The sequence below is a fragment of the Notolepis coatsorum genome, assembly GCF_963971535.1.
Source record: "Notolepis coatsorum genome assembly, chromosome: 7".
NCBI classification, from domain to species: Eukaryota; Metazoa; Chordata; class Actinopteri; order Aulopiformes; family Paralepididae; genus Notolepis; species Notolepis coatsorum.
Genome location: NC_140171.1, coordinates 5,625,521 through 5,640,553, shown reverse-complemented (window position 1 = coordinate 5,640,553; position 15,033 = coordinate 5,625,521). Strand labels below are relative to the sequence as shown.

Sequence of the window (15,033 nt, the reverse complement as noted above, 5' to 3'; positions counted from 1 at the left end):
AATGGGTATCGGATCGGTACTCGGTATCGGCCGATACCCAAAGCCCAGGTATCGGTATCGGGACTTAAAAAGTCGGATCGGTGCATCCCTAATACTGGCCCGACTGAGTGACGCATCTTTACAGCTTTACACTGGAGGGCCTACAGGGGGCACTGTAGCAATTCACTGACCATTTTTAAAAGGGGCATATCTCCGATCTTTTTTTTTTTGAGCCAAGGTCGTGATATTTTCTACATTATACAATAGTGTACGCAAAGAAGGTGGATAAGCTCCTCCCATTGAGAGCACCAGCATGTCACTTATCCAATCGGGTGCTTTCCACGTGCGGGAGTGTGAAGTAGGGAGGGGCTACATGCAACTGTCTTTGTCCCGTGTCTGTTGTTGCTGTTATGTGAAAAAAATATGGAAAAATGCATACTCTGTAACACTGAGACAATTACCAATTACACATATGGCTTAATAAATGAATCTGAATCTAAACATGTAAACAACAACATTCATATTGGACCCGCACAAAAGATGAAATGATAAATTCAATTAATCATTGTTGTTTTTTCCCCCCCTCCTCGCTGCAGGAAAAACCCTCTTCACAGGAAAGAATACAAACACACCAAACGGCCAGGTATGTGTTTATTAGAGGGGTATTTCACCCAGGTATGTGTTACTTTATTAGACGGGCACTTCACCCAGGTATGTGTTACTTTATTAGACGGGCACTTCGCCCAGGTATGTGTTACTTTATTAGACGGGCACTTCACCCAGGTATGTGTTACTTTATTAGACGGGCACTTCGCCCAGGTATGTGTTACTGTATTAGACGGGCACTTCACCCAGGTATGTGTTTATTAGACGGGCACTTCACCCAGGTATGTGTTTATAAGAGGGGTATTTCACAAATGGAAGATGTATAATTTGAAATTATAACTGAAATGTACACATTTGCATAAATTCTTCCAATAAAAAAAAGATAAACCATAAAAAAGAAAAAATTCATTTAAAAAACGAAGCTCCACCTACATTGAAAACATTTAAAGATTTTATGAGGCTCCACCTACATTGACTTTACTACCTTAAATATAGTTCCATTGGGCTTCCCTAGACACGTGGGGGGGGGGGCATGTAGTGACTAGGGCTGAGCCAAAACGTTCGAACATTTGGGCCTTCGTTTGTTACGTTGGCATTCGAATTCTAAATCAACATTAAAATTTAAAATGTTTAATAAATCTTTTTATTTTTTTATTATTATTTATTTATTTTTTATTTATATATATTTTTGCTGTGTGTCTATTCATTCTGTTTAAACCAATGGGGTTTTTCTTCACAGTTGCAGATAAAGATTAGGCTACGCTAATATTATAGTATTAAAACTGATGAGTTATATTCATTATATATTCAAGAAAGTTGATTTAATAAAAAAAATTACATTTAATCAGATTAATTACTTTATTCAAATTGGGGATTTAGTTTGAGGATATTTATTAAAAAAAAAATTATTATATAAAAAGAAAATTTAATTAAAAGCGAAGGTTCGAACGTCCGTTCGGAAAAACCCTGACGAAGTTCGAAGCCCAAAAACAGGCTTCGGGGAAACAGTCCTGGTCGTGACGTACGTCCAGGTGAACCAGCCGACGAGACTCTGATACGACTTGTCCTGTTCTCCTGCAGCGAGGACCACCAGGGCGGCTCCAAAGAACCACGACGACGATGAAGACGAGGAGGACGTCGGGTACGACGACAGCTTCATTGACGACGACAGCGAGGGGGGGGGCGACGACTCAGACTACGTGCCTCCTGACTCTCCTGAGGACGTCGGCCGACTCCAGAGTGAAGCCAAAGCCTTCCTGAAGCGGCCGAGATGAACCTCCTCGCTGTACTTTTCTCTCATTTTCTCTCCATTTCTATCCATTTCTGTCAATTTCTGTCCCTTTCTGTCAATTTCTGTCCATTTCTATCCAAATTATTAAGGAGCTATTCTACACATCCCTAGATTTGATTATGCGTGGACTTGAACCCTTTCACTGCCACACTACAGGCGGTTAACCTTTTCACTACCACACTACAAAGGGTTAACGCTTTCACCACCACACTACAGGCGGTTAACCTTTTCACTACCACACTACGGTTAAGCGCCTGCAGTGTGGTAGTGAAAGGGTTCAACGCTGATTCGGGGTGGGGATGGTGAATTTGAAGGCATATCAATATTGGATTATTCTATTGAAAGAGGTGCGGTTAACCCTTTCACTGCCACACTACAGAAGGTTAACCTTTCACTACCACACTACAGAAGGTTAACCTTTCACTACCACACTACAGAAGGTTAACCTTTCACTACCACACTACAGACGGTAGTGTGATGGTAGTGTGGTAGTGAAAGGGTTAACCCTTTGTCGTGTGGCAGTGAAAGGGTTATCCTTCTGTATTGTTGCAGTGAAAGGGTTAACGAGTGGTAGTGAAAGGGTTAACTGGATATCCTAAGCACCCCAGCAGCACTGTGTGCATCAGTAGCAGTTTCACTTTCGGTATAGCGATTTTGCCTTCAAAATAAAAGCGTGAGAAAGTTGGTTGCCTTCAAAACAAAAGTTTGGTTGCCGCATTTTTGCGCATTTCTGCCCATTCGCGGAGTCATAGTCGAGACATTTTCCCATTCCAACAGCACTCTAGCAGTAGGATGGTTCTCAGACTGTGGTCCGAGGACCCCCGTGGGTCTTTGAGGGGGTTGCAGGGGGTCCCGAGCGAAATTAAGAATAGTTTAAGTTCACCAATATTTAATTCCCTAGAAGTCGAGCCCAATGAGAGAATGTAGAGAGACTATTATGATCAGAAGTCTCTCTCTCTCTTCTGCTATCTCCCACAGTATATATTGTGCTTCCCTAGGCACCCTAGTTTGGTGTCTGTTGCGCTGTTCCATTGTGCTTCCCTAGGCACCCTAGTTTGGTGTCTGTTGCACTGTTCCATTGTGCTTCCCTAGGTACCCTAGTTTGGTGTCTGTTGGGCTGTTCCATTGGGCTTCCCTAGTTACCCTAGTTTGGTGTCTGTTGGGCTGTTCCATTGGGCTTCCCTAGTTACCCTAGTTTGGTGTCTGTTGGGCTGTTCCATTGGGCTTCCCTAGACACCCTAGTTTGGTGTCTGTTAGGCTGTTCCATTGGGCTTCCCTAGGCACCCTAGTTTGGTGTCTGTTGCACTGTTCCATTGTGCTTCCCTAGTTACCCTAGTTTGGTGTCTGTTGGGCTGTTCCATTGGGCTTCCCTAGACACCCTAGTTTGGTGTCTGTTGGACAGGTCCCCATATAGCTGTGTTGTAAGGTGTGAATTGACTGAAAGGGAACGTCAGGTTATGAATGTAACCACAGTTCCCTGAAGAAAGGGAACATCTCTTCCCATAATGGGCTCGGTGAAGAGCAGAGCAGAATCTGAGGGGAGCGGCCTGGGATGCCGTATGTATCTAGGGAGGGCGGGGCCTCACGTGGCACCAGTCCCATTGGCCTATCAGGATTTCTTCAGGGAACAGGGGTTACATCATGTATAACCTGATGGTACGTGCTGTCTTCCTTCAGGGAACAGGGGTTACGTGTATAACCTGAGGGTACGTGCTGTCTTCCTTCAGGGAACAGGGGTTACGTGTATAACATGATGGTACGTGCTGTCTTCCTTCAGGGAACAGGGGTTACGTGTATAACCTGAGGGTACGTGCTGTCTTCCTTCAGGGAACAGGGGTTACATCATGTATAACCTGAGGGTACGTGCTGTCTTCCTTCAGGGAACAGGGGTTACGTGTATAACCTGATGGTACGTGCTGTCTTCCTTCAGGGAACAGGGGTTACGTGTATAACCTGAGGGTACGTGCTGTCTTCCTTCAGGGAACAGGGGTTACATCATGTATAACCTGAGGGTACGTGCTGTCTTCCTTCAGGGAACAGGGGTTACATCATGTATAACCTGAGGGTACGTGCTGTCTTCCTTCAGGGAACAGGGGTTACGTGTATAACCTGATGGTACGTGCTGTTTTCCTTCAGGGAACAGGGGTTACATACATGTATAACCTGATAGTACGTGCTGTATCCTTCAGGGAACAGGGGTTACATGTATAACCTGATGGTACATGCTGTCTTGTTGGAGGAAAGATTACACCAGTCAAGTGACATAAAATCCCTTTACTGATCATTTCAAAATACCAACTTTAGCTCATAAAACTCACAATCTTTGACACGGAAAACGATATTACAGATAATTATATTGCTGTAGTTATCGCTGTCATATTTAAAAAGTATGATATTAAGACAAGTTCCTCAAAATGAGTGGAAGTGAATGAGGAGCCTGATGCCTGGGAGGAGCGGTGGTGTTGACAGCAGTGGTCACTAGCAGGTAGAGGTAAGACTGCTGAACTGGACAGGAAGATGACTTTAACCCTTTCACTGCCACACTACCAAAGGGTTAACCCTTTCACTTGCAACAATACAGAAGGTTAACCCTTTCACTACCACACTACAGACGGGTAACCCTTTACTATAGTGAAAGGTTAACCTTCTGTAGTGTGGTAGTGAAAGGTTAACGTTCTGTAGTGTGGTAGTGAAAGGTTAACCTTCTGTAGTGTGGTAGTGAAAGGTTAACCTTCTGTAGTGTGGTAGTGAAAGGTTAACCTTCTGTAGTGTGGTAGTGAAAGGTTAACCTTCTGTAGTGTGGCAGTGAAAGGGTTCAAGTAAACAATCTGTCATTTTGATAGGTTGTAATTCAGTTGCATCACTCTGGGAAAACTAGTACTCTGACAAAGACAAATAAAAAATTGTCAAATGTGTTGATTCTTAGATTGTTTGCTTACAGAATGTAGGAGAAATGTTGTTCTATGAGTCATTTTTCACTGTATTCTAAAAGTTTACGTTTATTTTCCCCGTTTAGTTTAGATTGACTTTCTCTTGATTTATATTCACTTTGATCCGGGTTGTTTTCAAACATCATTCCTTGTAAATATGTATCATATTTGACTTAAGATTGTTTTTGTAATCAATCTTTTTAGACAAGAACAATAGCACTGTTGAAATATTGATCTAGATGTGAGTCTGTTTTTACCTCATAACAAATATACCTTAACAAATGGAAATGTCTTCTCTTGTCTTGATTTGGCGCAGAGGTAGAAATGATGGTGTCCGTAAACCAGGACGGCACCAAACACAGCACCAAACGGCACCAAACACAGCACCAAACACAGCACCAAACACAGCACCAAACACAGCACCAAACACAGCACCAAAACAAAGCACCAAACACGGCACCAAACACGGCACCAAACACGGCACCAAACACAGCACCAAACACGGCACCAAACACGGCACCAAACACGGCACAAAACACGGCACTGAACACAGCACCAAACAGCACCAAACAAAGCACCAAAACAAAGCACCAAACACGGCACCAAACACAGCACCAAACACGGCACCAAACACAGCACCAAACACGGCACCAAACACAGCACCAAACACAGCACCAAACACAGCACCAAACAGCACCAAACATGGCACCAAACACGGCACCAAACACGGCACCAAACACAGCACCAAACACGGCACCAAACACGGCACCAAACACAGCACCAAACACAGCACCAAACACAGCACCAAACACAGCACCAAACACGGCACAAAACACGGCACAAAACACGGCACCAAACACAGCACCAAACACGGCACCAAACACAGCACCAAACACGGCACAAAACACGGCACTGAACACAGCACCAAACAGCACCAAACAAAGCACCAAAACAAAGCACCAAACACGGCACCAAACACAGCACCAAACACGGCACCAAACACGGCACCAAACACAGCACCAAACACGGCACCAAACACAGCACCAAACACAGCACCAAACAAAGCACCAAACACGGCACCAAACAAAGCACCAAACACAGCACCAAACAAAGCACCAAACACGGCACCAAACACAGCACCAAACACAGCACCAAACACAGCACCAAACACAGCACCAAACAAAGCACCAAACACAGCACCAAACACAGCACCAAACACAGCACCAAACAGCACCAAACACGGCACCAAACACAGCACCAAACACAGCACCAAACACAGCACCAAAACAAAGCACCAAACACGGCACCAAACACAGCACCAAACACGGCACCAAACACAGCACCAAACACAGCACCAAACACAGCACCAAACACGGCACAAAACACAGCACCAAACACAGCACCAAACACGGCACCAAACACAGCACCAAACACGGCACAAAACACGGCACTGAACACAGCACCAAACAGCACCAAACAAAGCACCAAAACAAAGCACCAAACACGGCACCAAACACAGCACCAAACACGGCACCAAACACGGCACCAAACACAGCACCAAACACGGCACCAAACACGGCACCAAACACAGCACCAAACACAGCACCAAACAAAGCACCAAACACGGCACCAAACAAAGCACCAAACACAGCACCAAACACAGCACCAAACACAGCACCAAACAAAGCACCAAACACAGCACCAAACACAGCACCAAACACAGCACCAAACAGCACCAAACACGGCACCAAACACAGCACCAAACACAGCACCAAACAAAGCTAAACACAGCACCAAACACAGCACCAAACACAGCACCAAACAAAGCTAAACACAGCACCAAACACAGCACCAAACAGCACCAAACAGCACCAAACAACACAGCACCAAACACAGCACCAAAGAGCACAAAACACAGCACCAAACACAGCACCAAACACAGCACCAAACAGCACTAAACACAGCACCAAACAACACATTTAAAGGTGCTGTGAATAATGTTTTTATGTAGAGTAATGCTTAAAAAAGAAGAATACATCCACAGATCGTTTAGAAATGTTGCGGAATAAAGCTATTGATTTCCCCCTAAACATTTTTTGATTAATGAATTTATCATTTGAAAGATTTTGGCGGGTCCAAAATGTATGTTGTTGTTTACATGTTGCATGTATTCCCTCCCTACTACACTATGGGAGTGACCTTTCCATGTAGGTGTGAATAATAAACTTTATTTGTATAGCACCTTTCATACAGAAACTGCAGCTCAAAGTGCTTCACAACAGAAAAAAGACAGGCATAAAATTAGCACATAAAGTGCAGACATACAAAACCACAGTTTTTCACATTAGGATCTAACATCCCAACAGGCCACCTTGTTTATGGTTTGATTCAGTTTTAAATAGACAATGATAAAAAGAGTAAGATAAAATAGACAGAGTAAAATAGTGCAGTGTAATAAAATAATAGAATAGATAAAACAATTTTTTTTTAAAGTGCAATGTTGAAGAAAGCAGGAAGCCGGACCAGCACTCTCAGATTCAATATTTTTAATGGCAGCCTGAAACATACATGTTTCGGAACTGGAGTTTACTGACGAAGGAACTCCAGTTCCGAAACATGTATGTTTCAGGCTGCCATTAAAAATATTGAATCTGAGAGTGCTGGTCCGGCTTCCTGCTTTCTTCAACTTAATTCTACGGGGTTTCAGCACCCAGTGTCAGACTTTGTGAGCACGGTCTAACTTGACTTTTTACAGTGCAATAAAATAGTTCTGGATTACTGTTCAACAGTTCAAAGTCGTCTTTACCTTCTCTGTTTGGTATCCACAGTTTAAAACTTGACAGTCTTCCCTCCTGTTTTATACCCACTTTGACCCTTCGAACCTCCCACTCAGGGCCAACCTCCCTCTCAGAGGGCGCAGTTCTAGGCCTGAGTCCTACAGTTTTAAAGCCCAACAGTCTCTTGTTTGATACCCACACAGTTTAATACCTGACAGTTTTGAACCTGTAATAAAAAGCAATAGACAGTAAAATAATACAGTGCAATAAAATAGTAGAATAGAATATATAGTAAAATTATGCAATAGAATGGACAGAGTATGATGTATAGACCCCACATGCTCCGAGGTCAAGAACAAAACGTACAACCCAGGTGTAGACAGCATCTCTAAAGTACATCCTGACTTGATGTTATGCAAAGGAGAGACCCTGGCAGTGGCTCAGAGGAGAGACCCTGGCAGCGGCTCAGAGGAGAGACCCTGGCGCCTCACAATATCAAAACCTTTCATTTAATTTCAAACCTTTATTTAAACTCGAACGGCAACTGAGGTTTTCCTCATTTTCAGTCACGTCAAGTGTACACACAGTTTCTTTTTATATTTTTATTGCAGGGTACTTTGGTGGATACATTCCATATTGATGCACACAAGCAAACGTAATTTTCTTTTTCTTCAAAGACCATTTTTACAGCGGCATACAACAACAAACATTCTATCATTTGGCGGATTTATACATAAAAATGAACAGGATAACTAAATAGGATAGATTCTTGCTGGAAAATAGGAAAGAGGCCGAAAGACCAAAACAATAGAAAAAGGCAAAAAGCAAAGACGGAACAGAGAATATATACATTCAGCCATTAATGTTACAAGAATAACACTGTGAACTTACATACCATCTTCATCCTCCCTCAGACCCTTTAAGTAATCCAACACCGGCCCCCATGCCTTATCCAAACACCTTTCTCCTTCCTGCATTATTTTTTTTTATTATCTAAGCCTCTCTAAGTAGAGGGTCTCACCCAGTACATACAGAGTTAAGCAAAAAGAAAAGGCGTATAAAATCATAACAATTTGACAAGTAAGGATAACAATCAATTAAAACATGTACAACTTGATTGACAAAGGTTGGAGATCGAGGTTTTAAACTGTGCAACAGAAGGGAGAATCTCAAGCTTTAAGGACCGTTGGAGTTCATTCCATGAGCTAGAGGGGCATCATAGCAAAATGCAGATTTACCCTGTTCAGAGCAAACTCAAAGATGATTTATTCATGATGGATGGAATGTCAAGTTAGACCGCGCTCTCAAGATACGACACTGGGTGCTGAAATCCCATTAAGTATTATATAAAAGAAGCAGTGAAGCCATGATGGATGGCTGGAAAATGGACTGCATTTATATAGTGCTTTTATCCAAAGTGCTTTACAATTGTTCCTCACATTTTACCCATTCACACACCGACGGCAGAGGCAAGGTGCCAACCTGCTCATCGGGAGCAGTTAGGGGTTTAGTGTTTAGTTGCTCAAGGACACTTCGACACGCTGCCCAGGAGGAGCGGGCAATGAACCGGAAACATCAGGCTCTGTACCATGGGAGATCAGGCTCTATACCAGGGGAGATCAGGCTCTATACCAGGGGTGGCCAACCTTTTTTGAACCAAGATCTACTTTTTTATTTACCACCTAGCCCGAGAGCTACCAGCCAAAATTGTATATTGTAAGCCGTCATTTGAGGCTTTATAAAAGCAGCATAATGAACACAAATCTGTCAGTGCCGAGTCCGACCTCATCTTAAATAACAAACAGCATTGCTTGTTGTAGTTAACAAGGAGAGGAAGAGTTGATTTAGCAACAATTTTTTTTTTTTTTTGTATAATCTAATTTTATTAATCAAGATCTACTTGAAATCAGCCCGCAATCTACCTGTCGATCGCGATCGACTGGTTGGGCACCACTGCTCTATACCATGGGAGACCACGGTTCGGTACGGGTTTTTGGTACAGTGGGGGAAAGTTTGGCTTTCCATGTTCCACTCAGGGGTGATGTAGTGTGCAGTAACTAATTGTACTTGTAGAGGGCTGTCGACGAATATTCTATATTGAAATTAATAATCAAGTCGAATTCTGCACGCAAAAAAGTTAGTGCAAAATTATGCACGTTTGTTTGTTAGTGGTTAACGTACCGTTGTATTGGTTCAGTACACAGCCGTACTGAACTGAAGGTCCAGTAGTGAAACGGTTCGGTAGGGGTACTTTACACCCCTAATTCCCAGTGTCAGAAATATTGTGTCTGTTACTATAGGCTTGAGTAAATTGTAATGAACCAAAGGAGAATATCAATTTATTTGTATTTATTATTTCATCTTTGACAGTGAATAACACCATGCTAACATTGACCAGATGTGGAACAATTGCCACTGAGCTCATTCAGCACATTCTTGAGATCAAGTGTACAACAAATCTAAGCAGATTAATAAAGGGCATATGATTTACAGGGGTTTTTGTAGATACAGTACTGAATTTTGCCATCCGGACTACATGCCATTTTAAATATGAATATAGAATATCTGGTCTATAAATTACCTTATTATGGCCAAGTCACACATCTATGGATCGGGCCAAATCTCCTCTTTCCAATGGCAGAGTTCATTCTGGATTTAGTACCACCAGGCGCCCCTGACAAGGTTGCAAAAACCGTGAATGAAATCTACTGTAAGTACAGTTACTTCTTTATAATGTAAATAGCTCCGCCATTTTTCATCAGATTGCAATGCAGTTTTTTGCTAAAGGTTCACAAAAAGGAAAAGAAACTAACTACGTTCTATTTTATGGCAATAACGTTCAGGTTTATTCGACCCGTGAGATATGTTGAAAATAGCGTAAAAAAGAAATGCACATCCATTCATGCTGGAAGTCAGATGATTGACGGGCTGGCGTGAGCTGGGAAGTGTAGTTTTATGAAATTCGAAATCCCTGGGTCTCTTCTTTCAAAAGACTACACACGTATGCCAGCTTCCTTTATTTCCATCTAATTCATCAGATTTCCGCCGGGATGCGCTGAGATATTTATCAACTCATAATTTCGCTAATAACACTCATTGGTAAACAAACATAGTGCTGAAGATATACACTTTGACTGCCGTTTTGACAGGGTTAGGGTATTTACTCTTGGCTACATTTGAAAAAGAAACGCAACATTAATGTATACATTCTGTATTCATCTATTGCGTGTTTTTGGCCAATCAGCTGTTGCCGGGGGCCGGCCGGTTAACCTTCTGTAGTGTGGTAGTGAAAGGGTTAACCTTCTGTAGTGTGGTAGTGAAAGGTTAACCGTCTGTAGTGTGGTAGTGAAATATTAACCGTCTGTAGTGTGGTAGTGAAAGGGCTAACCTTCTGTAGTGGTAGTGAAGGGTTAACCTTCTGTAGTGAAAGGGTTAACCATCTGTAGTGTGGTAGTGCAAGGTTAACCTTCTGTAGTGTGGTAGTGAAAGGGTTAATCGTCTGTAGTGTGGCTGTGAAAGGGTTAACCATCTGTAGTGTGGTTGTGAAAGGGTTAACCGTCTGTAGTGTGGTAGTGAAAGGTTAACCTTCTGTAGTGGTAGTGAAAGGGTTAACATTCTGTAGTGTGGTTGTGAAAGGGTTAACCGTCTGTAGTGTGGTTGTGAAAGGGTTAACCGTCTGTAGTGTGGTAGTGAAAGGTTAACCGTCTGTAGTGGTAGTGAAAGGTTAACCTTCTGTAGTGTGGTAGTGAAAGGGTTAACCTTCTGTAGTGTGGTAGTGAAAGGTTAACCGTCTTTATTACATGGTGTTTTCACATTCGCCGAAATGCTTGCTTGTGATTGGTCAATAGCCCCCGACAGCGGTGAATTATTTTTCGATAACCACCGGTGATTATTGTTTTTCGCAGCTGGAGTAATCAAGCCCCACTGACACACACTGTTTCAGTGCAGTCAATCAGACACACCTGCCGGGCTGCCCGCGATAATAATAATCACTTTATTTGGGCTGACAGAGCCACAGAACAACTGCGATTTGTCAAATGAATTAGGTATAGGTGTTTTTGGCCAATCAGCTGTTGCCGGGGGCCGGCCGGTTAACCTTCTGTAGTGTGGTAGTGAAAGGGTTAACCTTCTGTAGTGTGGTAGTGAAAGGTTAACCGTCTGTAGTGTGGTAGTGAAATATTAACCGTCTGTAGTGTGGTAGTGAAAGGGCTAACCTTCTGTAGTGGTAGTGAAGGGTTAACCTTCTGTAGTGAAAGGGTTAACCATCTGTAGTGTGGTTGTGAAAGGGTTAACCGTCTGTAGTGTGGTAGTGAAAGGTTAACCTTCTGTAGTGGTAGTGAAAGGGTTAACATTCTGTAGTGTGGTTGTGAAAGGGTTAACCGTCTGTAGTGTGGTTGTGAAAGGGTTAACCGTCTGTAGTGTGGTAGTGAAAGGTTAACCGTCTGTAGTGGTAGTGAAAGGTTAACCTTCTGTAGTGTGGTAGTGAAAGGGTTAACCTTCTGTAGTGTGGTAGTGAAAGGTTAACCGTCTTTATTACATGGTGTTTTCACATTCGCCGAAATGCTTGCTTGTGATTGGTCAATAGCCCCCGACAGCGGTGAATTATTTTTCGATAACCACCGGTGATTATTGTTTTTCGCAGCTGGAGTAATCAAGCCCCACTGACACACACTGTTTCAGTGCAGTCAATCAGACACACCTGCCGGGCTGCCCGCGATAATAATAATCACTTTATTTGGGCTGACAGAGCCACAGAACAACTGCGATTTGTCAAATGAATTAGGTATATTGTTAGTAAGTTAGCCATGTAATAAGCGGGATAATGTATAGCTATACTCGGTCATCATCGCAAAATAATTGACCTTCACTGACGTTTAAAACACCTCGCTGAGGCGGCTCGGTATTTTAAACTCCGTGTTGGTCAATTATTTTGCGACAATGACCTCGTAGCTATACATTATCCCTTACGTAGTGTGGTAGTGAAAGGTTAACCTTCTGTAGTGTGGTAGTGAAAGGGTTAACCTTCTGTAGTGTGGTAGTGAAAGGTTAACCATCTGTTACTCTGTAGTGTGGTAGTGAAAGGTTAACCTTCTGTAGTGTGGTAGTGAAAGGGTTAACCGTCTGTAGTGTGGTAGTGAAAGGTTAACCTTCTGTAGTGTGGTAGTGAAAGGTTAACCTTCTGTAGTGTGGTAGTGAAAGGTTAACGGTCTGTAGTGTGGTAGTGAAAGGTTAACCTTCTGTAGTGTGGTAGTGAAAGGGTTAACCTTCTGTAGTGTGGTAGTGAAAGGTTAACCTTCTGTAGTGTGGTAGTGAAAGGTTAACCTTCTGTAGTGTGGTAGTGAAAGGTTAACCTGTAGTGTGGTAGTGAAAGGTTAACCGTCTGTAGTGTGGTAGTGAAAGGGTTAACCGTCTGTAGTATGGCTGTGAAAGGGTTAACCGTCTGTAGTGTGGTTGTGAAAGGGTTAACCTTCTGTAGTGTGGTTGTGAAAGGGTTAACCGTCTGTAGTGTAGTTGTGAAAGGGTTAACCGTCTGTAGTGTGGTAGTGAAAGGTTAACCGTCTGTAGTGTGGTTGTGAAAGGGTTAAACAGCATGGCAGCAGCAATAATAATAATACTACACTTTATTTCTATAGTACATTTCATACATGAATTGAAGCCCAAAGTGCTTCACAGCTGTTAAATATAAGTAAAAATTAGCATAAAATAGACAGAACGAAAGCAGAGAATAAGAAAAAAGGTCAAAAGAATGCAAGTAATAACGATACGAATATTGACTCGCACAGTTTAAAACCTGAGTCTTCCCCGTTAGATGGTCATAAAACACTAGTTTGTTACTTAATTATTTTTGTCCGTTTTGATGTCTCATGTCGTTATCAGTCTTTGTGTTCATCAACTCAATAGGGCAGGGTACGCCAACCCTTTTTTCAACAGACTATAACTTTCAAAATGTATTCGTACAAAAACAATAAAATCCAGCCTCAATATGACTGAAATTCGGTTCAGATTACTTGAATGGTTCTCCTGGTAACATTATTTTTGTCATTGAGTAAAGCGTAACTCATTATGGCAGGATAACGACATATTATGCAGTCACACTGACAAGAACAAGTTACAGGTTGAAAAAACCCTCAGCTCGGAACTAGGCAAAATCTGCACCTGGCTCGCTGACAACAAACTATCATTACACATGGGCAAAACAGAGTCCATTCTCTTCGGTTCAAATAACAAACTCAGCAAGACCGACGGCTTCTCAGTTACAGTGGGTGACAATATTGTCACAAGGAAAGATGAAATTACATACCTGGGTTCCATCCTAGAGGCAAATCTTTCCTGTGACAAAATGGCATCCAATGTAATAAAAAAAAGTCAACCAACAAACTCGATTCTTGTACCGGATCTCCTCTCTGGTAAACAAGAATACCCTGAAGACTCTGGCAGGAGCACTCATTCAAGGGTACTACGACTATGCTTGCACCTCATGGTACCAAAGCACCTCAAAGGCGCTAAAAACAAAATTAGAAACATCACAAAACAAACTGGTCAGACTACTGCTTGACCTTACTCCTAGAACCCACCTCACCCCTGCCCACTTTGACAACCTAGGATGACTTAGAGTAGACGACAGAGTACAGCAACTTGCAATGGGCCTGGTCTACAAGATACACTACACGACTAAGGTACCCATGTACATGTCAAAATACTTCCCAAAGGTCAGTGAATACCACGATCACAACACCAGAGGGAGCTCCACAAATCATGTTAAACCCAGATTCGGCTCAAACAAGGGACTAAACACGTTTCGCAATTATGCCACATCAATGTGGAACGCCCTACCCACAGCTGTAAAGGAATGTGAATCACTACCCACTTTTAAAACCACTCTCAAGGAGCACCTACGGGAGACGGCAATTCGAAACTGGCCCCTGTAAATGTCCTAACACAACCCCCTCCAATGTACAGTAAATGTCCTAACCCAGTAATACACAAGACCCTCTTCTTGGACCAAGTAAGGTTTCGTCGATAATCCAATGTACAGTTACCCCCATCCCGCCTACGCCTACCCATCCGGCTGCAAGCTAGCCTAGCTTAGCACAAATGAATGGAAGTGGATAAGGACCACGAGCTTAGCTTAAATCTCCGGGAGAGTTTTTTTTTTGGCCAACAGCTGGGCTAGCTGGTCCGTATCAGCTTCCATTAATTTGTGCTAAGCTGGACTAGCTCGCGGCCGGATAGGAAAGGAGGAATAAATTGGTATCTAACTAACTTCTCGTCTGACTCTGGAGAAGACGGTACGCGCATCTCCCACAATGTTGACGTGCCCCTTTAACCTCTAAACATGCAACGGCCCGTATACGTACGGCCCTCTTGAGAAATCACGGGATCTAGGTGAAAAGTCACGAGCGAAAACAGGAAGAGAAAAAAACGCTGAATGAATTGAAGTCAATGAGGA

At 42.8% G+C, this 15,033-nt stretch overlaps 2 protein-coding genes across 2 annotated transcripts in view; one reads left to right on the top strand and one right to left on the bottom strand.

Annotated features, from left to right (window-relative positions):
• Positions 1 to 2,341, top strand: part of aplf (aprataxin and PNKP like factor) — a 34,501-nt gene extending 32,160 nt beyond the window's left edge. Inside the window, exons 10-11 of the mRNA XM_084319422.1 lie at positions 576 to 622; positions 1,666 to 2,341. Of these exons, the coding sequence (XP_084175548.1) occupies positions 576 to 622; positions 1,666 to 1,859 (241 nt within the window). The 3' untranslated portion in view covers positions 1,860 to 2,341. The remainder of the gene's footprint in view (positions 1 to 575; positions 623 to 1,665) is intronic.
• The window catches only part of LOC311232594 (tripartite motif-containing protein 14-like), a gene marked incomplete at both ends in the record, with an annotated part of 407,443 nt that overhangs the window by 60,095 nt on the left and 332,315 nt on the right, over positions 1 to 15,033 (bottom strand). The window lies entirely within an intron of this gene.